The sequence below is a fragment of the Labrus bergylta genome, chromosome 12 (assembly GCF_963930695.1).
Source record: "Labrus bergylta chromosome 12, fLabBer1.1, whole genome shotgun sequence".
Classification (NCBI taxonomy): Eukaryota; Metazoa; Chordata; class Actinopteri; order Labriformes; family Labridae; genus Labrus; species Labrus bergylta.
In genome coordinates, this window is record NC_089206.1 from 11,397,294 (window position 1) to 11,424,382 (window position 27,089).

The 27,089-nt window shown below is 41.2% G+C and overlaps 1 protein-coding gene across 4 annotated transcripts; it reads left to right on the plus strand.

Annotated features, from left to right (window-relative positions):
* The first annotated feature begins 906 nt into the window (after positions 1–906).
* On the plus strand, positions 907–26,916 carry znf512b (zinc finger protein 512B). Of its 4 annotated transcripts, XM_020629488.3 has the most exons (17): positions 907–2,067; positions 3,810–3,944; positions 12,327–12,406; positions 12,565–12,693; positions 13,020–13,195; positions 13,307–13,590; positions 13,693–13,764; positions 14,499–14,633; positions 15,255–15,382; positions 16,502–16,594; positions 18,984–19,082; positions 19,639–19,884; positions 20,021–20,362; positions 22,119–22,220; positions 22,351–22,413; positions 22,686–22,784; positions 23,046–26,916. In XM_020629488.3, exons 2-17 carry the CDS (start codon positions 3,812–3,814, stop codon positions 23,391–23,393), a joined length of 2,529 nt encoding a protein of 842 aa, XP_020485144.1. In that variant the 5' UTR covers positions 907–2,067; positions 3,810–3,811; the 3' UTR covers positions 23,394–26,916. The 4 variants fall into 4 exon arrangements, with proteins under 4 accessions (XP_020485144.1, XP_065817508.1, XP_065817507.1 ...); XM_065961436.1 differs by lacking the exon at positions 12,565–12,693 and having other exon boundaries at positions 910–2,067; XM_065961435.1 differs by lacking the exons at positions 907–2,067; positions 3,810–3,944 and adding an exon at positions 8,640–9,225.
* The last annotated feature ends 173 nt before the right edge of the window (positions 26,917–27,089 follow it).

The window sequence follows — 27,089 nt, forward strand, 5'->3', positions numbered from 1 at the left end:
GCCCAAATATGTGAAATAGTTGTTTTTACAGGTGAATGTAACCTAAAAAATATTCAATTCTTAATTATTTTGTTCTCTCATATCCCTGACTCCCTGACATGATTTTTTTCCATTTCAAAACAGCACTCAGTTTGTTGTGTCACACTTTCTGAAAACCTCTCAGACAAGTATAATGTTAAATTATTTTAAAACAGGTGTTTTAGTGGACTAATGCATCTTATCATAGTGAATTTGGTCTGAAAAATGAGGCTCTCCTGCCCTCTAATGGCCATACTGGAAACTGTTTTTTTTTTTAAACAGCCTACATTACATCATGGCTTGAGATGATTTCAACTAATAGGAAATATTGGGTCACGATGACAGGCACCAATCAAAGACTAAGACAGAATCTTTGTTGTTTGACAGAAGTTGGGGGAGGTGGTAATGACACCATGAATGATTCACTTAGTGAGCTGTGACAACAGAAAGAAATGGCCTCACCATATGCTAAACATTTATTATTAGTTGCCTTAGCTGGGGAAATGCCTGCAGTGTGAGCATTGCCTGAAGCAATAAAAAAAAAAAGTAGTGTTTTTATGGTTTGCTTAAGTATCATTTAGCAGCTATTAACATCAATAGTGGGTAATATCTAATGCCTTAATTTTGACCTTGAATTTTGGGAACGTATTTTAGAACATTAGGCAATTAATACGAGGTTTTATAATGTTAAACAGGTTCATTAGTACATAATGTAGCTGTCGTGTGGAGCTTTTCGCTTATAACTTGCAAGGTTTAGTGAAATGTAGGGCGTTTTTGTTGATCCAGAGGTTTTTTTTTTGGAGAGGGCTACTTGCAGTGACAGACTTAAAGTAGGCTACTGGCCTGCAGTAAAGCAATGACAAGGAATAGCTTTCCACTGGCTGGACTACAATTATTTGTACGACAGATTTAGTGATGCTGCTATCGGCTGAAGGGGGAAAAAAAAAAAAAATTGGCAGCAACTACATGAAAATACTTGGCAAAGGTTGATTTAAGGAATTTAAGCCCTGACCCTTTTTTCGTCAGGAACGAGCGCCGTTACGTCGGAGGAGCAGCGCGAGCCGGTATCGCAGCAGTTTATTAGACAGGAACCCCCCCCCAAAAAAAAAATTAATTCGCTCGATATAGATAATAATAATAACGCGAGAGTTTGCAAGTTGCCTCAAGACTGTAGTTGCAACTGTCAAAGGTGGAGTGGATACGCGCATGACCCAACACACATTACTGTAATACTGTACACGGCCGCCGAGATAATATCCGTATAAAAAAACCGAAATAATCCCGAGGTAAGGAACCAAGGACTGAACTAAAACCGACCGAGATTTGTCGTTTCTGTTTATTTTCCTTCGCTTCGTTTCCTTTTACTCTAACCAACTGTCTCGCAGCCGTCGAAATTACTGCACTAAACATATTTTTGTGCCTCCCTTTAGCTCCAGCCAGCGCAAGGATTTTTTTTTTTTTTTTTTTTTTTTACTCCTCCTTCGTAATAAAGTCGCCATTTTGCTTCACTGCCTATATAAACCATCCCGTATTCTAATATTTTTCCTCAAGGAGTCGGGGACCTACCTATCTTTGGTGTCTATTTCTGACATTTCTGGAGTGTTTAACGAGAAGGGTTGAAGAAGTGCCTCGTGGTGTACATATTAATGCAGAAAAAAGGAGGAGGGGGCAAGGCTATTGGAAACTGGGAATAAGGTGAAAGTATCCAGGATTTCTGCTCCTCTACAGACCCAATTTTTTAATTTCTCTTCTCCAGCCCTGCTCTTTTTTTTTCTTCTTCTTCCTCCTCGTCGTTGTCGTCTGCAGAGAAGTGGGGGGACCGAACGACGGTGACGGCTGTCCGCTTCCTTTCAGGCCCCCCCAACCCCAGTCTGACCGGTCGTTGACGCACAGCAGGTGTGATTGCCATGTAACATAACATTGGTGGAAAAACGCCCACTTAGGTGCCTGTCTCCTGACCCCCCCCCCCCCCTCCTCCTCCTCCTCCCCTCACGTGGGTGACCCGGGGCCACCCTGCTCCTAGCTCTGGGTGACTGCCCGACACTTCAGGTAGGTGTGGTCGAGCAAGAGGAATAAAAGTGTTCACAGCATTCTTTCTTTTTAGCCCATATATAAGTAACTGTGTAACCTTGTTGTGGTTGACACACACACACACACACACACACACACACAGCATGGCAGCGTGCCACGTGCGGAGCTAAAATACTTATTTCCAGGTTGGTTTGTCAGCAGATTGTGTGAGGAGATGTGTGTGGGTGTCACCAGGTTTTGTTGTGTCTAGCTAAATGTATGGTAATGTTGCACTGTCGACGTAGACTTATTCTTTTATGAAAACACCAGCTGCAATGTTCTTTTTTTTTTTATTTATTTATTTTTTAAATGAAGTGATTTGTAGACATGCCAGAGTTACAATAAGAAGTGTTATACTAAAAGATGTTAAAGAAAATTACAAGGCTAGACAGAAAATGCATGGTGTACAAAAAGTTTTAAAAGTTAAGCCACTATTGGAATTTAGGAATGATGACAATCCACTAAGGATTCAAAATGAAATAGAAGAGAATTGTTGATTTCGAGCAGGGATAAAGAGCAGTCAATCTTCCTGTGTTGATGGGCTAAATGCTAGTTTGCAGTTATCATCGCACACTGAACAGGAAGGTGTCTCCTTGTCAACAGCTGCAACATTTCTGCAACTTGCAACACAGTATGCATCCAGCCTTTTTTTTAAAGTTACATTTATTAGCTGAACTTTTACAAAAGGTGATCCCAAACAGCTTTACAAATGCTGTAGCAGCAAAAGTCTATACAATGTCAGAAGTCAAATAAAAATCAGTCCATAAGACATCAACAATAACAGGGATGAGACCATTGAAAGAAGAAAACCAAGAAAAAAATGTAGGTTAAAATATTCAAACGAATTAGAAAACCTATTACAACTGTAATGTAACCGTTAGCATACCATATATAAACTGTGATGGATGAGCCGAGGCGGCTTAGTGTACAGTGAATAGCATGGCGTGTAAACAGACACTGCGTGACCCCACTGAGTGACCCTTTATGTGCTGTTGTAATTCATTAGCAGAGTGACAGGAATGTGTACTAAGAGAAAGTATGTTGGATCCTAATCAGTCCCACTTAGCATAATTAGCCATTGTCAGCCGTCATCCATTAGTTTGTCCCATGCTGGTAGGGAATGAGGGTTTAGTAACACACAGAGCCCCAAACTGGCATGTAGGCATACTGTGGTTGACGGTGACAAGAACTGTATTATGGATTGGTTAATTATGCAGCGTAATCTATCTAGCTAAGAGACAACAAATTAAAATGAACACCTAGATGCAGCACAAAGCGTAGCTGCAAACTATGTTACCTTGTTTTCATAGTAAATACAGATGGAAGGGATTCTAAAAAAAAAAAAGAAGAGCTTTGTGGTTCCCCTCTCTCTCTTTGACTCACCTTTTGTCTAATGGGCAGAGCATGGAGTTAGCGTGTAAGTGAGGATATTGATTTTGAAATGAAACATGGGAGGTCACACCCTCATTACCAGCGCAGATGATGTGTGTGCCTCCACTCAGATATAACCTTCAGTTCAATAGGACCGATGGCCAACCAGAAGGAAGTGCGCTGTAGAACAAGGAAGACGGCATCATCACAAGCTATCGACACAGTGGACATCGTTAATAATGTGCTGGCAAGCAATGAAACAGGAATAATGAGCAGCAGAACGCATCCCAATGTTACCTCTAGCTATCTGTCTCTCCTGTGTTTTTATACCCCCTCTGCTACCATTGCAGGCATGGAGAGCCCAAGTGGCCCCAGGCTCGGGAAGCTGTCCTCATCAGGGCTGCCAAGGGCCCGGACCCTCAAGCATGGACATCCCCAGGAGCCTGTCAGACCAACACCCAGCCCCGAAAACAATAACAAACATAGTGAGTGAAATGAAAACAGTGTGTGTGTGTGTGTGTGTGTGTGTTAAGATGGATGCAGCTTTTCTTTACATTTGAGAATGAGAAAAGCTTTTCTCTGGGTGACACAGGTTTGCTCTCAGGCTGATTTTCAGAAAAGATTGGCGATGAAGTGTAAAGAAGAGCTTTTTTTTTGCATACATTATGAAAAACCAACAGAGATGTGATTAGAGTTGTATTATTTGTAGCTTTGACTCTATAGTCCATTAACTTTCCGTGAGCTAGTTGATTCTAAGCTAGCTGTTTTTCGAGGATTTGACCATTACATGTAGCACGGCTGCAACTCCTTTTTGAATGGGTTACTCTTCATTGAGAATCAACACCAGCCACAAAAAAACTCTACCTCTTGAAATACAGTAAGGGCCCTAGAAACGACTTTTTTTTCCCCCTTAAACTGCCTTACAGTGAGAAAAACCAAACAAACAAGTGGTGCCAAGTACTGACATGAGTGAAACCCCCAGCCATCTGGACAGCAATGGAAGATTTTTGGAAAAAGAGCGAGAGTCGGACTTGGGGAATTATGTTTCAATCCAATAACCAGCAGATCATCATGACTTTGTTAATGGAGTCAGGCAGACTTGGAAAAACTGGGGCTGAGCTAATTTGACCCAGTTGTTTCTGTTTCTAGAAAATAGCCTCTCATGCCCAGACATACAGAGCTAGGCTAGGTGCTTCCATTTGTTTTCTTTTTTGTTAATATTCAGGCCTGTGGGCTGGATTTGCATTCCTGTGTGGGTTAGTGCGTGTGTCTTTGCGTGTGTGTGTGTGTGTGTGTGTGTGTGTGTGTGTGTGACGGACTATTTTTTCTCGATGGAAGAGTAGATCATTTTAATGTTATCCTCTTATCTCTCTTAAGTTTTGTTAAGGCTAACTATGTTCTTCATCTCATTGTTTACATGCGACTATCAGATGTGATGTTTATCCTCTTAAATAATTTATTGTTGCAGAGCTCATCGTATTTGAATGACAGGTTGGGTTTTTTTTCCGCTGCACCCTCTTGGAGTCCTATGTTTTATAGATTTTCTTTCTGCACTTTATTACTCAATAAACAAGATGTGTTTATATATCAATCAAGTTGGTAGTGAGCTTGGAGCTGACGGTTTTGAGACTGAAGGCTACAGCTGAGAGAAACAATCTTGGCTTCAATACACTAATGAGCACCGCTGATGATTGTGTAATATATGTGTGCATATATTTTTATCAGGCGATGGCTTGGTCATGGGCTTTACGGGGCTTTTTGTGGTAACGTGACACTTTCTGCTTGCCTGTTTCGTTTTCTGTTCCCACAGTCGATCTCTTCTGATTCTCATTATTAAAGTAGTGATTGTATCAGTGTTATACATACAGCTAATCCTTGCTAAGGAGGGAGTTCTTGTTAAGTCAGTTCTAAGGTAAACTGTCAGCACAGTTTGATTGCACAAGAGAGGAATTTAAATCTGCTATGCTTTAAGTTGAACAATTGTCTTGTTTGGCTGGAAAGTTGCTCTTTCTTATCTGGAACATTACCAGGGGTTTCCCAAGCCTAAAGAGAGGCTTAGTTGGTCATGTTGCCAGTGGACTGAGTTTTATGTGATTATGGGTTTTGAAGATGCTCTACAAATATCCAGCAACCCCAAGGGGAAACAAAAGACTCATAGAAAACAGGCAGAAACTCCTGAAACACTAGGAATGGATTAAGACATAAAGCAGGGCATGAAGAATTTTACATTTCAGTTCAAAAAGGCACTTCATTACAAAAGCATGTATATTCAAGAACGGCCCCAAACATGTAGTTAATGCTAAAGAAACCAAGTATGGATTTTCTATTGTACCTTCAGCAAAAAATCAACTCTGTGTCTACATCCTAATATTTAACCTTTAAGGGAAAAAAAAAAAAAAACATCTCCCCAAATCACGCCTCCTTAGATGATCCCTCTCATCAGGGACTGGTTTAACATTATATAGATGAGGAGGAATGCTACAGTTCTAATCATAATGAGCCTGGCGATAGCTTGTTTATCCCTGGAGGAGCTGTTAGCCTCAGTTTGAAGAAACGGAGGCATTGATATGAAAAGCTCCCTGTGGAGTTTGTCAGTGCACAGTCTATGACCGTTGTTCACAGCGTGGTATTTAAATAACCAGGTTCCATATCATCCGTCCAATTCCGACGGTCATTTCTTCTTTTATGTTCAATGTCAGTGGATAGCTTTGACTCCTGCACCCTGCTGTTGTTTTATTAATTCTGGGCTTTGATTGATAAATGTCCTTGTCATAAACTTTGAATGATGTAACAATGAAGAAATCATGTCTCGCTGCACTGCTTTTTTTTTTTTTTCTTATTTTTTTTTTTTACTTTTTTTTACCAGTGGTTTCCTGAAATCCCTCCATGCTTTTGGAAACAAAGAGTGCAAATTGAGTTTGTCTGCTTTCCTCGAGCGGTGTGGTTTAGCTGTCACGTTGCCACACCAGACAACTAGCAGGAAAGGATGTGGTCCTTGAGGGTGCCTTGCTCTCTCTTTGTCTCTCTCTTGGTGTTCTTGTCCTCTCATTACATCTTATCAGAGCCTTGGTTTTGTTGTATTTTACTGTTGAACTACTAACAATGGAAGTATTTGGACAGAACTAATGCTGTTCTGGCAGTTGCTTTAGACGAGGCTGAAATTAGGCCCAATTCTGCAAACATTAACGCAAGCATAAATGAGTAGATAAGCAATTGTGTGTGTGTGTGTGTGTGTGTGTGTGTGTGTGTGTGTCTCTGTGTGTCTGTGTGTGTGTGTGGATGTATGCTCCATCTCTATAGTGTGGGAAAGGCCTGCACACATGCATGCGGTGTATGTGTGAACGTAAAGTGTGCTAGTTTGTGCTGTTTGTGTTTACATGTCTGTGTAAGTGTGCATGCATCTCGGGTGACAGTCTCGCTAATCTGACTGCAGGACCTTCATTTCAGACCCGCATACACCATCTGCTGACCCTGCATATTTCCCCTCAGCAGCAATCTCATGCTCTTCCTCTCTTTCTATTGCTTTCTCACACTTCGTCTCTCTGTTTTTTGTCCCATTCCTCCTTCAAAAAACACAGTCATTTCCATTTCATGCTCCCTCAAACTCCTCATCGCTTCTTTATTTTATTCAGTATTAACAGCTGCAGTGAATAAAAGGTCCTTCAGCGTCACTGTCTTCAATTTCATCCCTCTGTTTTGAACCCTGTTCACCCCTCTAGCACCCACTCCATCCATCTATCCACTCCACCCATCCTCACTTATCTCACATCTCATCTCTCTTTTAGTGTGTACTTTTCTCCCGCTGATGATTTGACTCTCTCAAATTGGTGACTTACCAAGGAATACAATCAATAAAGAGCTATGGTAACAGATAATGTTTGTTTTGGGATGAAATTGAATTCTGGTGCTTTTCTCGGCCTGATGCTGCATCTCGTTTTGAAGAGAGTCCTTTGTCATCTTTGTCACACCTTTATTTGGCAGCATGGGGATGGCAGATGAGAAGGAGTACAGGGAAATGGGAGAGGAGAGAGATTGAGTTGGTGAGTCACAGTCCATAAGGAGGGCACTGCAAACAGTCTGGTGCAGGCATTGTCTGTCTGGCTCGCATATACTGTATGTGTTGTCGCATAAACACATGCCTTTTTTTCCACGGCTGTGAGTATATGCTCTGTGTGTAAACCACCACATGCCTCGGTACAGAGAAGACAAATCCAGTTCTTATTCTTCAAAACTTCAGTTCAGTCAGTCTCATTTCTAATTATCTTATTTCCTTCACTGTCAGTTTACCTGTCAGCCTCATCCCTCTGGCATGCACTGGTCACATATGTGGCCAGTCATCCGAAGCTGTTGTGATTGGACGTCACGAAACACACTAGTGGCCGTGAGCCAAATAGGCATCAGTCGATAGTTTAGGTTTCCAATAATTTGAAGCATGCAGCTGATGCGGACGGCTGTAAAATCAATGCAGGTCTGAAGAGGCTATCGAGGTACTGTGAGTCACCAGATTATGTAGCAGGAACATCCAGACTCTAAACTCTTTTCTGTGATTTGGCTGTTTTGAGTTCAGTTTAGAGTTGATAGTGAACTTGTGATGCCTACCACTGCTCCATATATCATAGTTCAGATCACACAGGGCAGTGAAGGTTGTTTTTGCTTTGGAGACCCAATCCTCTAGGACCAGGTCACTATTCAGACCTGTTAGCTACAATGTCAGAAATCAGTAAAAGATTGTCATTTATTGAACTATAAAAAAAGTTATATCCTGTCCGATGTTGTAGTTGATTTTGTTCAACATGAAACTTTAGGAGTCACTCCATTGTTGCTATAGTTCAACAAGTTGTGAAGTTAATCTGCTGTAATGTGGTTATACTTTAGATACCGTCTTCATCAGTTTGATATGAAATACACTCCTCCTCCAAAATGGGCCTCTCCCCCATGGCTTCCGGTTTCTTCTGTCTGGTTTCTACTCATACGTAAAGAAATGCACTGCCTTGCTTAGGATACTCGTGGCATTATCCGTATATTTACAAATCTACACTAGTAACGTACGTAAGTGGAAACGTGGTGTTAATGTTAGCCACTACTGAAAGCAAACAAAACAGGCTGACATAATTTTTCAATGTGAATTGATCAATTGCACGTTCATACCTGGACTGTCTTGTCCATTGTGTTTGGCCCCAAAGCTGAACCCATTGTGTCATTATCTCACTTCTGCTTCTGATTTTAAAGAAGAAAATGTGAGTTACTCTTTTAAAGGTTGTCTTTGGTTTTACCTCATGACAACCTCAACCCAAGCCATGTTGAACTGGGCTCCACTTAATAATCGACAGTCATTTCATTTCGTAGTATATAAAGAATTTTTGTGGATTTTTCTTTTTTAATTGTAAATTCAACTGTAGCAGCATGTAGTCTAAACATATTTGTATTTGTGTCAACAAGTGTGTCTGTGGAGGAGATTTGCATAGAAACAGTTTTACAGAAAGTGAAAGAAAGAGAGGGAGGGCAGGGAAAGAGAGAGAGAGACACGCAGAGAGCGAGAGAAAGGATAAAATAAAGACAGAGACTGAGAGCCAGATCCAAAGAGAGTCTGATTTTCTTTCAGTTAGCCAGTTTCTGGATAACACGATTGTTCAGGTTTTGCTCCACCTCTTCTTCTTCTTCTTCTTCTTCTTCTTCTTCTTCTTCTTCTTCTTCTTCTTTTTACTTACTATCTGGTATCAAGCCTGGCGAGAGGGGTGGGCAGCATGGGGACATCTCCAAAGAGAGGTGAGTATATGATTGAAAGATTGTACAGCCGGGAGATTGTGTATGCGTTTGTGCGTGAGAGAAGAAAAAGGGAAGGCAATATAGTGCAGTTGAACGTTAAAAAAAAAAAAAAACACCTCGGAAAAAAAGGAAGTAATAGTAGGTGGTGTGTGAACAGACACTGAGCAGGAAATGTGTGACAGGAGAAAGTTGTGAAGTTGTAAAAAAAAAAGGATCAACTTTAAAGAGGAACAGTAGAAACAAAGACTGCAGAAAGGATCAGGATAGCTTACACTTAAAGCACATGGTTCCATTGTTAGTGTTTTTACTATGCAGTGTGTCCAGCTGTATCAGTTTCTCCCGTTATTGTCTGTTGAGTTTGAGGAAGTCGTGATACTATGTCTTCTTTTCTGTAGCGTTAGGTCGGTGGTGAGTGGTGTTTTTGTTTGTGTGTGTTGTCGCTCTGAACTACAGTATGTCCAAACCCTACTGTGCAGACACAGACAAAGGCTCCTGTGTGACTGTTTGTCGAGGAAAACAAATGACTGTTCTGTGCTCGCGCCTGTGTGCGTTTGTGGTTAATGTGTGTGTGTGTGTGTGTGTGTGTGTGTGTGTGTGTGTGTGTGTGTGTGTGTGCACCCTTGCACTCTGGGGGAGGCAGTTGCAGGCGTAGCTAGGAGAACTCAGAGGTTATTTGAGATCATTAGGCAGCTGCCAGCACTCCTGGGTCCTGAATCCTCTTCTTCTTCCTTTCTCCTCTCCTCTGTCAGGATTAAGCAGTGCGGAGCAACAGTTGCAGACAGCTGGGAGCGAGTCGTACTCTGACATAGTTGAACAGCTGTTTTATCCCTGTGGCCTGTTCCTGAAAACCAGGGGTTTAGGTTCGACACAATGGGCCTGCTTTGTTTCATACAAAGACAATGGCTGTGATTGCTTCAGCGTATGAGCAGCAGTGTTCTTTTCCGAGTTCAAGCAAAGCAGGGTAAAAGATACAGAGCACATTTTGATGTGCATGCTTATTTTACCCCAGGAAAGGCTGCTGCAAATCTATTGTTGTACACTGTTTTCTACTGTACATTTGCCCTTACTTGGTTTGTGTGCAAACTTTCCAATTTGCATATTAGATTTTCTATAGCTGGTCCTAATTGTTCTGCTTGCAGGAAAGAGGCCTCTGATAGTGGTAACTAAGACAAGAGGATCTTATTCCCATAGCAACAAGAACAAATCTTTCCCAAGAGCTGAATTCATTAATTATGCCTTTCTTTTTACAAGACCTTTATTTTCTCAGACAGGAATTAGAATGCATGCTCAATTTGCTCCTCAACACAAGAGCCGCACCGCCGACTGCATCACCTCTCCAGCTGCTACCCAGACAGCTAATAGAGAAACGCTGTGTCGCCTGGAGAATATTAATACACTCATATCTATGCACACACATCGCACTGGTAATGGCTTTGTGTGCTTATTTGTGTGTGTTCAGTTTGCGCTTTTTATGCCTGTATGTTTACACCTTGTGTCATGAACTATTTCCAAACACAGCCAGCAGTTCTTTGCTACTCAATCTCGTTCAGCCTCGCCTTATTTTCCTTCTACCTTATTATAGCAAATCTGAAGTAAAAGATTACATATCATCCTTCAGCCTATGTTTGTGTCAGTGCTTGAATGAGAAACAAAAAGAAGACAAATGAGGTTTTCTGTGCATGCTGGGTAATAAAACCCAAGGAAATGAATAGGGGAGATCAGGTTTGGCCTGGAGTGTGTTTTTATATACTAACATCACTGAGATGATTTTTGTGAGTCGAAGGCTGTCCTTTTCCCAGAGTGACCTCTTTTTGTACGAGAAACCATGGCAGGCAGTCAGTTCATTTATTTGATGGAAAATCCTCCGACCATTAGTATAATCCTGGTAGGCTTGGAGCACCCTGATCCAGTTTGGAACCCTGCGCAAATGGGCTGCACTAGGCATGCAGTCATCCATTCACTGTTTGTCAATACATTTGCAGGAGGGAAAGTAGTTTGCAGACGTTATTTTGTTTTCTTCAACATGCTGAGGTAAAACCCAGTGCTGCATTACAAGGACTGTCATCTCTATTTAAAGTAGTTTCACTTTGACATTTTCTAGATCTGATATGATTGAATACGCTCCAGCAGCACCTTTGTCTCATGCTTGCCTTGTTTCTGCTGCTGCTATCCAGCCTTACCAGATCAATGAAGGGCTGTAGAGCAAAAATGTAAAGATATATCACTATGCCCTCAGCTCCCACCTGCACCACTGTCATTCAGTATTCTGCTTGGTCAGAGGAAGAAGTCACCCGCCTCTGCAATTCTCTCTCCCCTCAGCATCCTCTGCCCTCCTCTCCTCCCCTGCACCCCTTCCTCCCCATTGCCTGCCTCCTCTTCTTCCACATGCATACACAGCTCTCCCCATCCTCCCTCCCTCTCTCTCTCTCTCACTCAAGCAGTGTTGTGTAGAGGAAATAGAGTGCAGGGCTGATAGTGCAGAGGTCTAATTGTAGCAGAGAAGAGAGCAGTAATGAGGCAGTGCCGTTGCCCGTCTGCGGAAGTTCACATGGAGAGAGATGGAGAAAGGGTGTTGGCAGGGAAAGGGAGGGAAAGTGAGAAAGCTAGCAATAGTTTGAGAAAAGAGGAAAGTGGCAGAAAGAGAGATGGAGGGAGCGAGCAATGAGTGAGCAGAGTAAAAGAGAGCGAGCTGAGGCGGTCGGTCTGCTGCATGCTGTGTCAGAGGTTCACACAGGCGCTAGCGATTTATAGCTGATCTATTTGGCTCAACAGAAGGCCTTAACCCACTCTACACTCTCTCTCTCGTTCTCTTTCTTTTTCTCTCTCTCTTAGTCACATCTTTCCCTCTGCTCTATAACAATCCATGCTAACTCTTAACACTTTTTGTTATTTAAATCCACTACTATAACTTTCTGAAAAAGGTGTTTAAGGCATACGCAAAAGTGTTGAAACAGGAATAAATTGTTATTCTTGTGCTTTAGATCAGAAACTCTAAAGTCCAAATGCTTCTAGTCTTTTGAAATGTAAAACTACGCCTTTTAATGAAAACGGTTTATTCCAAGAATGTGAAGCTCAGGCTTTCTCTCTCATTTTTTTTCCAGGTCCGGTGTGTGATGAGCCAGCAGAGGGGAAGAGGAAAGGTCGTCCTAAAGCAGAAGTGCAGGAACTGAGAAGCATCCCTGTGAGTATCTCTTTTTGAACCGAGTGGGTGTTTGAAGTGGGCTTCAATTTGTCCTGCACAGTGTAGGCAGCATCCCAGTGAATATGCACTATATATATGGCACATCATAGCGATAATCCGTGCTTGCATTGAACTCTCTCTTCCTCGCCCCTGAGCAGGCCCATATGATAGTACAATGGAAGGAAGAGTTTAAGCGCCGCTCCAGGGTTAAGTGTCCGTGTTCAGGCTGCTGGTTAGAGTTTCCCAGCATCTATGGCGTCAAGTACCACTATCAACGCTGCCAGGGGGTGAGTCACTAACCTCTGTTTTTTCCTGCTATGAGGCTATTTAGACCTGATGCTTTAGACTTTCGAGGTTTAGATGTTGAAGACAAATATTTAAGGAAAGAGCAATGAAGTCAGTGATAAATTACCTGTAAAGTAAGTAAAAAAAAAAAAGAAAAAAGGATCCAGAGAAATTTGAAGCCCACACCCCAATCATGTAGTTATTTGTCTGCTGTTTCAGAAACATGTGATTAGTCAACTTCTGTTAACAGCTTCCCACTGTCATTTAATTTTGCGTAGGAGAAGAGCTGGCTCTTAATCCCCTCTCCTCATGCCTCTCTTTGAACCAGGCCACTGTAGCTGAGAAGCTGAGTCACGCCTGTCCCTACTGTGAGGCAGTGTTTGCCACAAAGGTTCGCCTGCAGAAGCACAAGCTATGGAACCACCCAGACGGAGTTAGCATGGAGCCCAAGGGCGAGCAGCAAAAGCTTCAAAAGACCCCCGTCAAGTTCAACACCAAGAAAAGGTTACTGGGATTTAGAGTTCAAAATTTCCTTCTACACCGACACACACAATTTTGTCAGCAACGTCACAATGATGACTGCTTAAAATCTGTCCCCTTGTTGTTTGAATTCAGGCCCATGGAGAACAGTCCCCCCTCTCCGGTGTTCTTCAAAGTGAAAAAGACGCACGAGGTGTCCACGCCCTCTCAGAACGGGGAGATGGCCCACCAGAGGAGTGAGAGGAAACAGCACAGCCATAATCAGCCTTCACAGCAGATTCACCAGTCCCAGCCGGTCCAGCCTCAGAGCCAGCAGTCGCAGTCCCAAAGTACGTCGTCTGACGCAGGGGGCAGTGAGAGCGAGGGGGGCAGCCTTCCCCCTTCTCTTCCCGATGAAGACCCAGAGAGAATGAGACACAGTAAGATTACAGGATATCATTTGTTATGAAGTAAAAGTTCCTTGTGTTTTTGCGCTGTATATATCCGACCGTTCCCTGCTTTGTGTTTTTCTCTTGGGCCAGGACGGAAGCAGAAAACACCGAAAAAGTTCACTGGAGAGCAGCCGTCTATATCTGGAACATTTGGATTGAAAGGTAAATACACATGTTTCTGTCACTTCACCTATTTGTAGATAAAAAAAAAAAAGTGCAGTCTTTACCTGTTTGATAGTAGTAGGTGAATTATTGAAGTAGTCAAGATGTTTTGTTAGTTGGAACAGAGTTATCAGTGGCAATTCAGCAAGCCACAGGTTCTCTAAGATAAATCACTGCATAATGTAACTATGGGATGAGCTGCTGATTGTCCTACTTTTTGAAAAGGTAGGTAGTGGAATTGTCTATATATCTTCACTCCATTCTAGAATATTTAATGTGAGTGATTGTGAAAACTACCTACTGCTGCTGATCAATGAAACTGCTCTTTTAACGGCTAACATGGCAGCTGTAGAGGTGTTTCATATCTGTCTAAGTGAATCAGTGACTCACTCACCAACCACACATCTCTGAGGCACAGGTTCTCCGGTCTCTCTCTCTTCCTGTCTCATTCATGTACTGAAAACGTTCAGTGACTCATCAAGCATACACTGAGCTGTAAAATACTTTTCATTATTTATCAACAGTTTCATCCACACTTCCCAGCACTCTCCGGCTCTTTTTTTATTTTTATATCCACTCTCATATTTCTTTTTTTCAGTGTTTCTCTTGGTCAGCATTGTCCTCTATCCGTCTCTCTCTGCTTGTTTCTTTCACTTAAGCAAGGATACTTTCAAAGGGACACTTAATTATTGACCATGACTGTTTGTTTGTGAGTTAATGTATCTGTGTTGTAGGTATGACTAAAGTGGAGGAGAAGCTGAAGGCAGGTCGTGTGAAGAGATCGGAGGGGAGTGGGCTCAACGAGGATCCTCAGAGAAGACCGACTTCAAGTCAGTCCTCGAAGAAAGATCACGCCACAACCAGCTCTGGTAAACACCAATACCAGTCTTCCGTCTATATTTCTTATTAAAATACAGGCTTTAGGGATCGGTATCATTCAGAATGTTTACCTGTGATACCAGTACAAAGATAATACTTGAGGTTTGAAATGCCTTTATTGTCACTGTACAGCTCTGTTACAGAATGAGGTGCTTCTTCTAAGTGGTCAGAAGTACTTCATTTTGTTAAAATATATATTTATACTTAATTAGGCCAAAGCTATAGGTGTAAGTGCACATGATCATCTCTAAGACCTGAAAAAGATGTGTAATACACAACAGGAAATAGAACTAAACCACTACAGCTAATAATTATTTACAGGTTTAATAATAGTTCTAGTATTGGACTATTTTACCAGTAAATAAATTCACTATTGGGCATTTAAAATGTTCGAAAATAGTAACAAAAGATCTCAAAAGGATATCTTCAATTATGTGTTTTGTCTGATCAATAGTTCAAAGCTCAAAAATATGCAATCACAGTGATTTAAAGCAGGAAACTGCAATACATACACCCACATTTAAGGCTTTGGATTAATTCATATTTAGGAATTTAAGTTTCTTGAATTTAAAAAAACTGACAAAGTAACATGGTGTCCTCTTGTTTTAAAGGGACTGTACCTGACACCCAATGGCAGCGAAGCATCTCAGATAGAGGTGAAGTTGTGTGTCCCACCTGCTCCATCGTCACCAGGAAAACAATCCACGGCCTCAAGAAACACATGGAGATTTGTCAGAAGGTCAGTTGTTCGACTCAGCTGTCCTTCAGACTGGCAGACTTCTGTTACAGCTTCCTTTGAAATCCCCTAAAAAATATTTCAGTTGGTAAGAATTCAAAATCTGTGGAATTTGTGTTATAAGTCTGGATCCTGATCCTCATCTGACCAACAGACAATGTGGCAGCACGAAGCCTAGGAAAAAACATATACAGTATGACAACCAAAAATAGTTAATATGATATATAATATAAATAACTCAAATCAAAGTCACTACCAACATTTATCCGTCTGAGTGTGAAGTAAAGCTCTCCTAACTGAGCGCTAAAGTTTTCATATTGGATAAAACTTTGACTCTAAAGTTATTATGTAATCCCTGCTGAGTTCCCCACTCTGCACAGTCCAGGCAGCCTTTACAGTAATGATATTGATTATTAAGCTGTAGAAAAAAAAACACATCAGGTATTATCGCTGTACAGTTATCCCAAACTGTTTTCTCATGTAATAGCTTCCACTAAACTCGCTCTAATATAAAGCAGCTGGAATGAATTAAGGGGATAGACACTGTAAACTTCTGCGGTTTGTTTGTGTTGCACTCAATAGTGGTCTATAGTAATAAACAAGAAAGGGCTGAAACACAGAAGAAGTTAATCTAACTGTATTTTATAGAGCTTTTACCTGAGAACAAAGCAGCTGGAGAGGTGCTGCAGCCTCTAGAAGTTCAGAGAGAGGGGTCCCTGCAGCCATTTCAGTGCTTCCTTGGCCCAATGGACCGAGTGACTCCATTAAAGTGACAGTGTGCACTGTTAAGCAATGACAGAATCACCACTTTACCTCGGGGTCAGTTAACACAGAAACACCTCGGTCTCCAGATCAATACGATGACAAGAAGAGAAATCTATATGAAAAGGAATACCGTGTGTTAAATGAGCTTTTCTTGCTCTTGAAGTTGTTTGACCTTTCCTTTGTTTTTCTGTTGAGCAAAATTGTGTAATAAAAGAAAAAAACTATATTGGATTACAGATGAAATGTTGCTATACTAGCAGAGCCTACAAAGATTATAGTCAATAAGGTTGTGTTATCAGTCTGTTTCCTTTCATAGAAATGTAATTTGATTCTCTGCTTGGCCTTCAACCTCTGCAGCTTCAGGACGCTCTGAAGTGCCAGCAGTGCCACAAACAGTTCAGGTCAAAGGCCGGCCTCAACTACCACACCATGGCTGAACACAGCACCAAGGTATATACACACTCATACTCACACACACACTCTCAGATCATTCCCTCAGCAGTCAAAGTCCCGATGAGGATGCTTTAGTGACTGAGAGAGCTAATGTTTCACCACTGTCACACTGACCCACTGACCAGGAGAGTTTGTCAGTAGACATGACACCAAAGCACTACAAGCATTCAGGAAGTGGTTGGGCTTGTTTTTCTGTCTCTATGTATGGCAGTCTACTGCATGCCATACTGCTAGTGTCAGCTCTCACTGCGTTTGTTCAGGCATTTCCTCCATGGGGGCCTCCAGTCAAATTGTATCTGTGGCGTATTTGTTGTCAGCTTCTTTGCCTTTTCTCCAAACATGTGATCTGTGGGTTTGTTAAATATCATACATTTGAACTGGTGATTGGTTTCCTAGTCCCTGAAGTGCTCACATTTCTGCTGTCTTTGCTCTGACAGCAGAGAGCTTCATTAAGATATTATCATGACACTCCTGCATTAGAGAAGTTCTATGAACTTGCTGAATAATTCATCACTGTCTGTTTCAAAAAAGTATCATGAAAGATTAATGGATGCTTATGCACCAGACCCTGTTACTAGTAGCATGCATGATTGTGTTTCTTTGTGAGCACTCTTTCTAGTGGTTTTCTTTTTATATATATATAGTGTATGTGTGTGTGAAAGGCTTTCAGTGTTTGTTTGTCAGTTTGATAGTGATGATAGACGACTGTGTCGACTGTGTTGGTAAAGTTAAACAGTTTGATGCCGGCATCTGTCTTTAGTCTAGACATGTAGTGGCCTGACCCTAATTGGCATTAGTCCAGTCCAGCAGAGCAATGTAGCAATATTTTTATGTTTACTTGCATGACTTCTAAGCAAACTCCTTCCCCCGCCAGAATTTTTTTTTAGATCAGATAATTAAATCTTCTATGACACGGTGAAAACCTTGATTGTGTTTATTTGTTGGTGTGTGGTTGTGGTGTAGCTGCTGGTTAAAGAAGGCTTTTAGGACTAAGGACCGAACTGCTAGGCCATCCGCACCAAGAAAACTTTTTTAAAATCATTTAAAATTAAATTAAATTAAATTAAAATGAGTAGAAGAAGACTGCTCAGTACCCATTTATTTTTAATTAACCTGTGAGCATCCTGCTTAACGTAGAAATATTCTATCAAAGAGAGTTATGTTCTCTTCTTGTATCATTTCAGTATATGTAGTTTACGGATTCAGCATTTTATTTATTATTATGTCGTGCTTTATGTATCATGTTGTTAGAATGTTTTTGTGGAAGTTATTTCCAGCACGTAGATTATTGAGGGCATTTTTCTATGTCTTCCGAAAAAAGAGATACAGCATTTATTTCTAATATAGTGTAATTGAATGTGTCAAGAAGACTATTTGCTCAGCACAGAGAAGAGGTGATAGGTTTCTCTTTGTGGCCACAATACATGGCATGTACTAAGTGTTAAACTCATCAGAGGACATACTAACAGAGATGTTGTATCTGTTCATGCACTACAGTATATGTATTCTTAGAGAACTGTTTCCTGCTCATGTGACTCTTGTTTTACTACTTCAATTTATTTATATCTGTTAATACATGGGAAGCCGTTTGTTAGCAGAGTTGTGAAGGAACTTCGAACACATCCATGGACAAGTGTGGCGTCACGTGCCAGAGTCCCAGTGCATTATGGGAAAACACAGAGGGCTGACAGAAGGAGGGGGCTCCCCCACTGAGTTTGACCTTGGTGTTGCTGTTGCTTCTGTGATACTGCTGCTTATTTTCTCTTTTTTCTCCTGCGTTGCTCTTTGGCTCTCTCTGTCTCTGATAGAGGCATTAAGAATACATGCTGATGTAGTCTCTCTCCCCCCCCCCCCCCCCCCCCCAAGTGTAAATCAATGGCTGAGCCGGTGTCTGTTCTGTTGCCTGCAGGCTTGAGCATGATTCACTTGAAGCTGTGAAGTGCTCTGGCAGTATCTCATCTCCTTCTTACCCTTACAGACCGTGTCTCAGTCATCTCAGTGCCTTCTCTGTGTGTTAACACATGAGAAAACACATGAAGTTCACCCCTCTGGGATTCCTCAGTATGTCCACACGCTCTCCAGTCCCCTTGCACCTCTCTTTTCTCCTCTCCCTGGCAGCTGTGCCATCTGTTGTTCTGGTCCAGGCTGGGTTTTGGCACCAGCCAATCCTCGAGTGAAAACATGAGTTTGACAGTTGTCATAAACATGAAATGAGTAACAGCCTCACCATGAAATCGTTTAATGATCCTGGCACAGTGTGAACACCCAAGATGGAAAACACATTTTCATCACAGTTTTTTTTTTTTTTTTTTTTTAAAGTCAAGCTGGAGGGGAGAGGTGTAGCGGAGGGACAAACTAATGTGACGTTGTTTTTGTTACCCCTCAGCCCTCGGGGAGCGAAGGCCAGACGGGCGACAAACACGACGACAGAGAAAGGCTGCGCCGAGTACTCAAACAGATGGGACGAATCAAGTGTCCCAGTGAGGTATGCAACCCACCTTTTTTTTCCCCGTGTCCCCTTCTCTTTTCCTTCCTCTCATTTTGTAATCTCTTTTTGTTCTGCATTTATATTGCTGCAACTTTTTTATCTTTCATATCCAAATTTTCCTCTTCCTGTATAGCCATTTGGATTTTGTTTCTCGCTTATCCCAAGGCTCCCTGTATTTGTGTCTGCCTCCTTTTGCCTTTCCCTTTTCTCCCTTTTCCTTTATGCCTTGTTCTTGACATGTTGCCCAAAACCACATCAACACTCTGCTTCCCATTACTCACACAAGAGTGCAAAAGGCAGAGGGAGAAAAAGCTGCAATAAATAGACTCTCTACTGTGACATGTCCTCACACTGAAAAATGAGCCATTCCCTTTTTCTCAGTCTTTTTCACCGTGACCGCAAAATATTGACCAGATGCAGTAATACTGTTCCAAACCTACACTCTGCCCTTCTTACCCAGTTCCCTGCTTAATGCCTGTTTTCATTCTTTCTCATTTTTGCCACTGAATCCACATAATCACACAATGCTGTACTCACAATCATACACATACAGGGCTGTTCAGCACACTTCTCCAGTCTAATGGGCTTCCAGTACCACCAGAAACGCTGTGGAGGAGAGTTCTCTGATGACGAGAAGCCTGTCTTTCTATGCCAGCACTGTGGAAAAAATTACCGCTCCAAAGCTGGCAGGGACTACCATGTGCGTACCGAACACTTGCCGGCTATGACCACCACAGTGACAGCTACCAACAGCAAGGACAACATCACTGACACCAACAACAACACAGGGAAAGAGAGGGTAGGACAATGGTTTTTAATAAGAAATTGACCCTTATCAATTTTCAGATGAAACAACCTTTTTTGAAGATTTTTCTGTGATAAGTATCCAAAGTCTTCCCACATTCTCAACTCAAAGCTTCTTACTTCTCCTCCAGGTAGTCTCTGAGGAAGCTCCGACAATAAGCAAAAAGGAGCAAAGCCAGCCTGAGAAGCAGGATTGGCAGGAGAAAGCACCATCCATCCAGCCGAAGGAGAAGGAAAGAGAAACCAGGGACTTGAACAGGGAAAAGGCAAAGGAGCATGAGCGGAAGAAAGACAAAGCAGCACAGAACGAGAGCCAGGGGGACGACTTTGAACGGACCCCCAGTGGCAGAGTGAGGCGCCGGTCGGCTCAGGTGGCCGTGTTCCACCTGCAGGAGATAGCAGAGGACGAGCTGGCAAAAGACTGGGGCACGAAGCGCCGCATCAAAGATGACCTGGTGCCTGATAGCAAGAGGGTGAGGAGGATGACACATGATGATGTAGAAACGGACACAGTAGACATAAACCGTTCTCACGAGGCACTCCTGAATATTTCTAGAAAAACAGGCAGACTGCTTATGAAATGTTTCTGAATCGCTTGTTCACACCTGCATCTGTCAGCGGTTTACTATCACTATCAGACAGGAGGGGGGATCTCGGGAGGCAAGACATGACGTAAATATAACGATGCGGAGACGTTATGATTTCAAAATGTAAATGCTGTAAGAACATACTGATGAGAAGAAAAAAAAAGTTAAACAGTTTCCTTACCTACATGGAGATATCATAGGTTGTGTGTATATAGTCTCTGGTCAAAATATGTGTTTGTTTGTATTCACACATGAAGCTCACACTGGAAATTTAAAGGAAGAATATGCGGTTTTTCACACTTAAATGTAGCAGAAATCCAGTATATCCTCTGAAAATAACTCTGCGAGTCATGACGGTCTACAATGAGTGTGACACCCGAGTCCCGCTGTCTGTGATGTTTTCCGAGCCTTATCTAGATCGTGTTTACAAGGACAGGACAGCCGGCCTGCTCATCCCCTTGCGTATTTCATGTAAATGTACATGCAGTGTGAAGATGCAAGCGAAATAAAGAGCGCTAGCATTAGCATGCTAACTCAACAATGCAGCGCGAGTCGTTTTGGTTTCATGCCGATGCTCAAGGGCGACATCTACTGGATCAAAAAGTCGCATATTCTTTAAGGAAGTTTACAGGAGTTCTGTGCAAGAGTAAAAATCCCAATATCATATGCAGACATACATTTCAGGTTGAATTTAAAATCCACAGATCTACCACCAACACACACATACAAAGCCAACCTTACTATAAAAGGCTGAACAAAAACACAAGGTGTTAAAGGGAGAGTTGATAATTCTGTAAAGTTGGAAAAATTTGAAAAGTAACACCTACTCACTGCTCCCAACCCTCCCCTCGGGGAACGTCAGCACCCGCCTCCACACACACACACACACACACACACGCACTGCCAGATCACAACTACTCCATAACAGAGCGGAGAGAAGACCTCAGCACATCACTTTCCAACTTTATTCAACTACGTTACCTCATGTCTCATTCAGTGGTATGAAACCACCCAACATTAGCATACTGAATGTAAGAAAACAAACATGGCAACAGAAACACAGCAACCGTGGCGTCACTTTTTCAGACCCTTCAACTCCCTCAGTTATCGTCAGTGCAGAAAAGCTTTAGGAATGTTCACTCTGGTTTGTCCTTAAGCTAAACTCTTTCTTGTGCAGCCTGTCTTCTGTTCTTCTGTTACCCGTTGTTTGGCATCAAGTAACCATGGCACAAAGCAGTAGTTAATTGAGTTGAGTTTTCTTTGCCATCCTCTGGTAGACGTGGAATACCTCCGTCAGTGAAGCCCTTTGAATGCAGTCTGAGAGTTTGCACAGGGAGCGAGGGAGGAATTTCCATCAGGACCACACGGCAGTGATAGGTTGGAGTTTGTACAGGATTACAGCAGCGAGAGATGACAGCTCTTTTTCAGAGCACATGATTTATTGATTGCTCATAAAGACTGTTTTAACACATTTAAGAAATAGTCCATGCTGGATAAAATTACCAACTCTACCTTAAATTTTGAAAATAGACCTCAGCACAAAAACATGTCCCCCTGCGTCACTTTTTTGAACACGTTCTTTTTTTGCCACTACCTGGAACACGTCATGTAATAATGACATTTTACGTCCTCTTTCATACAGTTAAACTACACCCGTCCTGGCCTCCCAAACTTCAGCCCAGAGCTCTTAGAGACCTGGAAGAACCAAGTCAAGGAGAAGGGCTTCATCTGCTGCATCAATGTGGTAAGAATACTAACAGGTTTAATTTGTCTGAATAGTTAGCGCTAGATCAAAAATAGTAAGGTTATTGATAAAACAAGAATATAGATGGATTGAATTTGATAATTTACAGTTTGTTTGTCTTCTGTTTCAGAACTGTGAGGCTGTCTATTCAAGTGTGTCAGGACTAAAAGCGCATCTCGCCAACTGCAGCCAGGTACATCTGGATTTTATAAATGGTTTATTAATCTTTTAATAAGTAATGTTTAAATCATTTCCAACATTCAATGTTTACTGATACCCACCGGCTGTAAACTGGTGTGTAACGGGATTATTTTCAAATATGTATAGCTATAGAGAGTGATTACCTTGTATATCTAGTTTGTTTAAGTATTTGCTTATACCTGTTTGTTTGTTTGTTTGTTTGTGTGTGTGTGTGTGTGTGTGTGTGTGTGTGTGTGTGTGTGTGTGTGTTGGTGCGTGTTTCAGGGCGGGGGTGAACTTGGGAAGTACACTTGTCTGATTTGCCAGAAGGAGTTCAGCTCAGAGAGCGGTGTGAAGTATCACATCAGTAAAACACACTCACAGGTGGGTCCCTCTCAGTGTGTAACTTTAAAAACCACACAATAAACTTAAATTACATCCCATTGGCAGCTCAGAGATTCTTTTAATAGAAAACATTATTATCTTAAATACCTTCCAACTACTCAGACCTCCAGAACTGCATATATCAATACTCAAAAGTAGGGGTTACCTCTTCTTGTTACAGAAGATACAGTTCTCCTCATACTCTTGCTCCATGTTTTCACAGGCTGAAAGGATCACTAACACTGTATTTTGTTTCCTCAGAACTGGTTTCGAGCAGCAGCCACTCAAGTCGTGTCCAGTAGCAAGAGCAAAGTGCCAGAGGAGGATGACGGGATAAAAGCTGAAGTGAGGAACGGTGCCACAACCGGTAAGAAGAGGGGACGCAAGCCCAAAGAGCGCCCACCCGTCGAGGAGCCTCTCCAAACAAAGACTGAAGCAGCTTCTCCTACTCAAAACTCAGCCCCTGCAGGGAACCCTTCCTCAGGCCCAACACAGTCTCCCACCCTGATCCCTGACCCAACGGACAGTAACAATTCAGGCCAAAACAGACAGCCAATCCTCTCTACCCCCAGACGAAGCAAACCTAAGAGGCTGTGGTTTTCAGAGTAGCTCTGCTTTTGCCGACCCAGGAGCCAGAGAGGATACTTACTGTAAATGTTATTGCCAGGAAGCTTAAAGACTTTTTCCAACTCTACAAGGACTTGGCACAGGGAAGAAAGTTAAATCCACCGTAAGGAAGTGAGACATTTAGAAAGGACTTCAAACCCTAGTTTTAAACCCCAGAGTCAATGTGTCTACTGTTATATAAATAATACTTATCTAACAGTAGTGTTCATTTCTTCATTCCACTTATTTCTCCTCTATAAGGCACACATTTCAGTTGATGCACTCACAGCAGGGGTGTCAGTAGTAATCAAAGATCTAATCCTTCCTGCTTCATGGATAGCATTTTCTAAACTGAGGTAACATAGTATTTCAAACAAATGCAGAGAAATTCATGTCGTGTTCGAGAGGTTTTAAAAAGGATATTCTATTAGCATGGTGAAGTCATTTAATGATAGCTAGAGTTTTCACATTTTTTTACAGATATACTGTACTGTGTACATAAACAATATCTATCTCTATATATCTATATACTCAAAACAATGATATCTGTTATTTCCAAGCCTGACACATCCAATTGGAACATGATCAATCCAAATGTTTGCAGTGTGTGCTGTAGTGCAATTTTGTTTGGATTTCTTTCTTTCTGGTTAAACTTTCATTTTTTTTATTTTTTTTTATTTTTTTTCACTTTTCATGTTTCCAGTCAGCAAACGTCATATAAGCTAAAATGTTGGTCAGTTGTTCATCAAATTCCTCTCTGCTATTCTTCTGCTTCTACGTAGCGATCACTTCAGTGACGTTGGTTTGATTTGATTAGCATCGCATCACGATGAAGGTATCTGCTTCGACAACCATAATTGTTAGATGATTTCCGCGGTTTTCTTTACACTGAAGTTGATGGGCAGAATTTATAGAGTGATCGTTTGAGATTTCCATCTATAAAATATTAGTTACAAGGATTCCTAATATGGCATTGTTTAATTGATTTTAAACAAACAAAAAAAAAACTTGAAGCATTCTGTCTAAAATCAGTCCGCTGAAGTGAAATGTTGGACAGATTGGATGAATTTTGCGTGAACCTTGTTGCACCATTGCAGCACAATCAAATGATGTGACACTATTTTAAAGAAGGCCATGTTTTGGCTACGGCTTTAGCTTGAATCAAAGAGCTGAGGAGAGGATAAAATTACTATCTTTTTATAGAGAGATCATCAAAAAAGAATCTTTTATTAAATAGGGAAAAAAAATGCAAATGAAGATGAACTTATATTGATGTATATGAATTATCTCCTGGATGCTCAAAGCTATTACCTTGCACTTTAACCCTTCTTACTCCCCTATTGTATCTTTTGCACTCCAGGGGGATTCATCCTAATCTAGTGACTGTCAGGAAACAGGAACGTGAAGATATTTCGCTCTGATGACATATTTTAACTATAGGAAAACTAAATTTGTCTTTACATGAGTGTGAGCAGCATGTTAAACTCTTTCTTTTTTAGATACTATCTCTAATCCAACATGGTCGTATGATCATGTCTCAACATTAAGCCATAACTGGTCTTTTTGAAACAATATTATTTAAAAACATTCAAATCTAAAACTTGTGCAATCAGAATATTATCACTTGAACATTTTGAAAGTAGATACTTGAATCCACAGTTATTTTAACAATTAGAGCAAAATGAAAAACAGAATATATTCAATTATATTTGCAGCCCATGTCACCAATTATAATGACTATGCTTGCATACAAAAAAAACAGAATTTAAATCTATTTTATATTCTCTTAAGTGTATTACCTAGATAGCAATCTGATAGCTTTGGATGAAGTTGTGATGTATGGGTATTCTGGTGCGTTTATAAGGGTGCTTTACTTGCCACTCTACCTTAAGGACCTGATACTAAATCATCCTGCCGTCTGCTCTTCACTGGCAAGGACTCTGAATTTTGCACCAAAAATAGTCAAATGTCATCATGAAGATGAAGCACTGATGTCGGCAGGACATGTTCAAGAAACATTGAATTTGAAATGTATGTGTCCCAGGTGGTGTTATCCTTGCGCCGTGACCTTTTATATTGTAAAGCAGAGATCTGAGCTGAATCCCTCCATTATTAATCAACTGATGGAGTTTATTCAGGTGGGGATGATTATGCATGAGTCTGTCCCCGTGAGCGGGACGGACCTTTTATCTTCTATTCAGGTTAAACTGATGGAGGGGATAAGTTAGACAAGTACTGATTGGTCCTCGGATCTTTTTCCGATATAACCGAGCGACACGAGTTGTCCAGGCTTTGTGTGTGTGTGTGTGTGTGTGTGTGTGAGTGAGTGAGTGTGTGTGTGTGTGTATAAAACAGTTAGCACCTTTATAATGACTGGACGTCTGAAATGTTGACACTTTTTTTGTTGAGTGTTATGCTGTGGCACAGAATCAGTTCATCAGCTGCTTGTAACTCGTTTCATTGATAACGTCACATTGACTGTGTTTACCTGACAAGCTTTGGTGTTGCAATATGATAGTTGAGCACTGCTTTTAACAGTGGGTATTTTATATTTTATCACACCCTTTACGATCTGTCTTCCTATGATGTGGAAAACACATATCTACCCTACGGCAGTGTGCGCTAACTGCATCATGTTTAGAGAGTACAGCAATACACCATTTTAGCTGGTTTTGTTTGCTTGCTGATATTTTGATATTAACGTGTCTTCTCAGAATCGTATGGCTTTTTTTTTTCACCTCCCCTACTTTTATTTGTTTGCTTAAAAATGTTTTTTTACATGTTATTAAATCTGAAAAAAAAGGTTGAAGAAATTTGTAGACTACAAAGAACATTGTAGGCAGACGTGTCTGCACACACTGTTATTTTATCCATTTTGATGATGCACATAAACTGAGCTTTTTCAGTACACAATGACAAACACAATGAGAGAGTCCTTTATTATGACATATTCAATATGGGACAACAAGGCATATGTATGTGTGTTTGTTTCTGTATTTAGTGCACTTACTATACCATGAAATAGGCTTGAAATAGGAGTGTTGTTGGAGCTTTCTAGTTACCCTGACTGTGTGTGGTGTGACTTTTGTACCTGGGGAAACAGCAGGCTCAAGTGTCTTCCCTTTGTCAGCAATGTTCATTCTGAAATCAAGGTTAATCCTTAGAAATCCCCTTAGACAGCCTGATAACTTTATCCTTTTTATTTGGACAACAGATGTTTGTTTTGTATGCTACCTTCTTCAACACGGTATCTGCTCTCTTGTAGGGGGCCATTGTGATGAAACTGTTAAGAGTTTAATGAGATGATGTTGTAGCTCATAACTGGTTATGATATATAGGTAACAGGTGAAATGAGACTAATGATGTATTAAAGACTTCCATATCTGAAATTATGATGTATAGAACCTAACATAGGAGGCGGCAATGTCTCCTTTGAGTCTGAACTGTTACAATTTTTCTCCCAAACTTGTTGTATTACCTGTGCGTAAGTATCCCTCAACTAATTAATAAAGGTTTGTTGACTACATTTTGTCAGCTGGGTTCATTTTCAGTTTTTTTTATTGCTGTAAAATATTCTATAGATTACCCTTCCTGTAATAGAGTGTAACATGCACACATTGTGACCTGTCAGTCATCAGTGTTCCCAATGAGATTAAAAGTCATTATTAATGAAACTGTTTCTAGTATAAAGTTTAGTAG

What these genes read in the sequence shown, in the direction of transcription:
- znf512b (XM_020629488.3), top strand. Translation starts at nt 3,812, where the DNA reads ATGGAGAGCCCAAGTGGCCCCAGGCTCGGGAAGCTGTCCTCATCAGGG. An exon ending in ACATGGAGATTTGTCAGAAG is followed by an intron (nt 15,383 to 16,501) that starts GTCAGTTGTTCG and finishes CAACCTCTGCAG; the next exon opens with CTTCAGGACGCTCTGAAGTG. An exon ending in ACAACACAGGGAAAGAGAGG is followed by an intron (nt 19,885 to 20,020) that starts GTAGGACAATGG and finishes CTTCTCCTCCAG; the next exon opens with GTAGTCTCTGAGGAAGCTCC.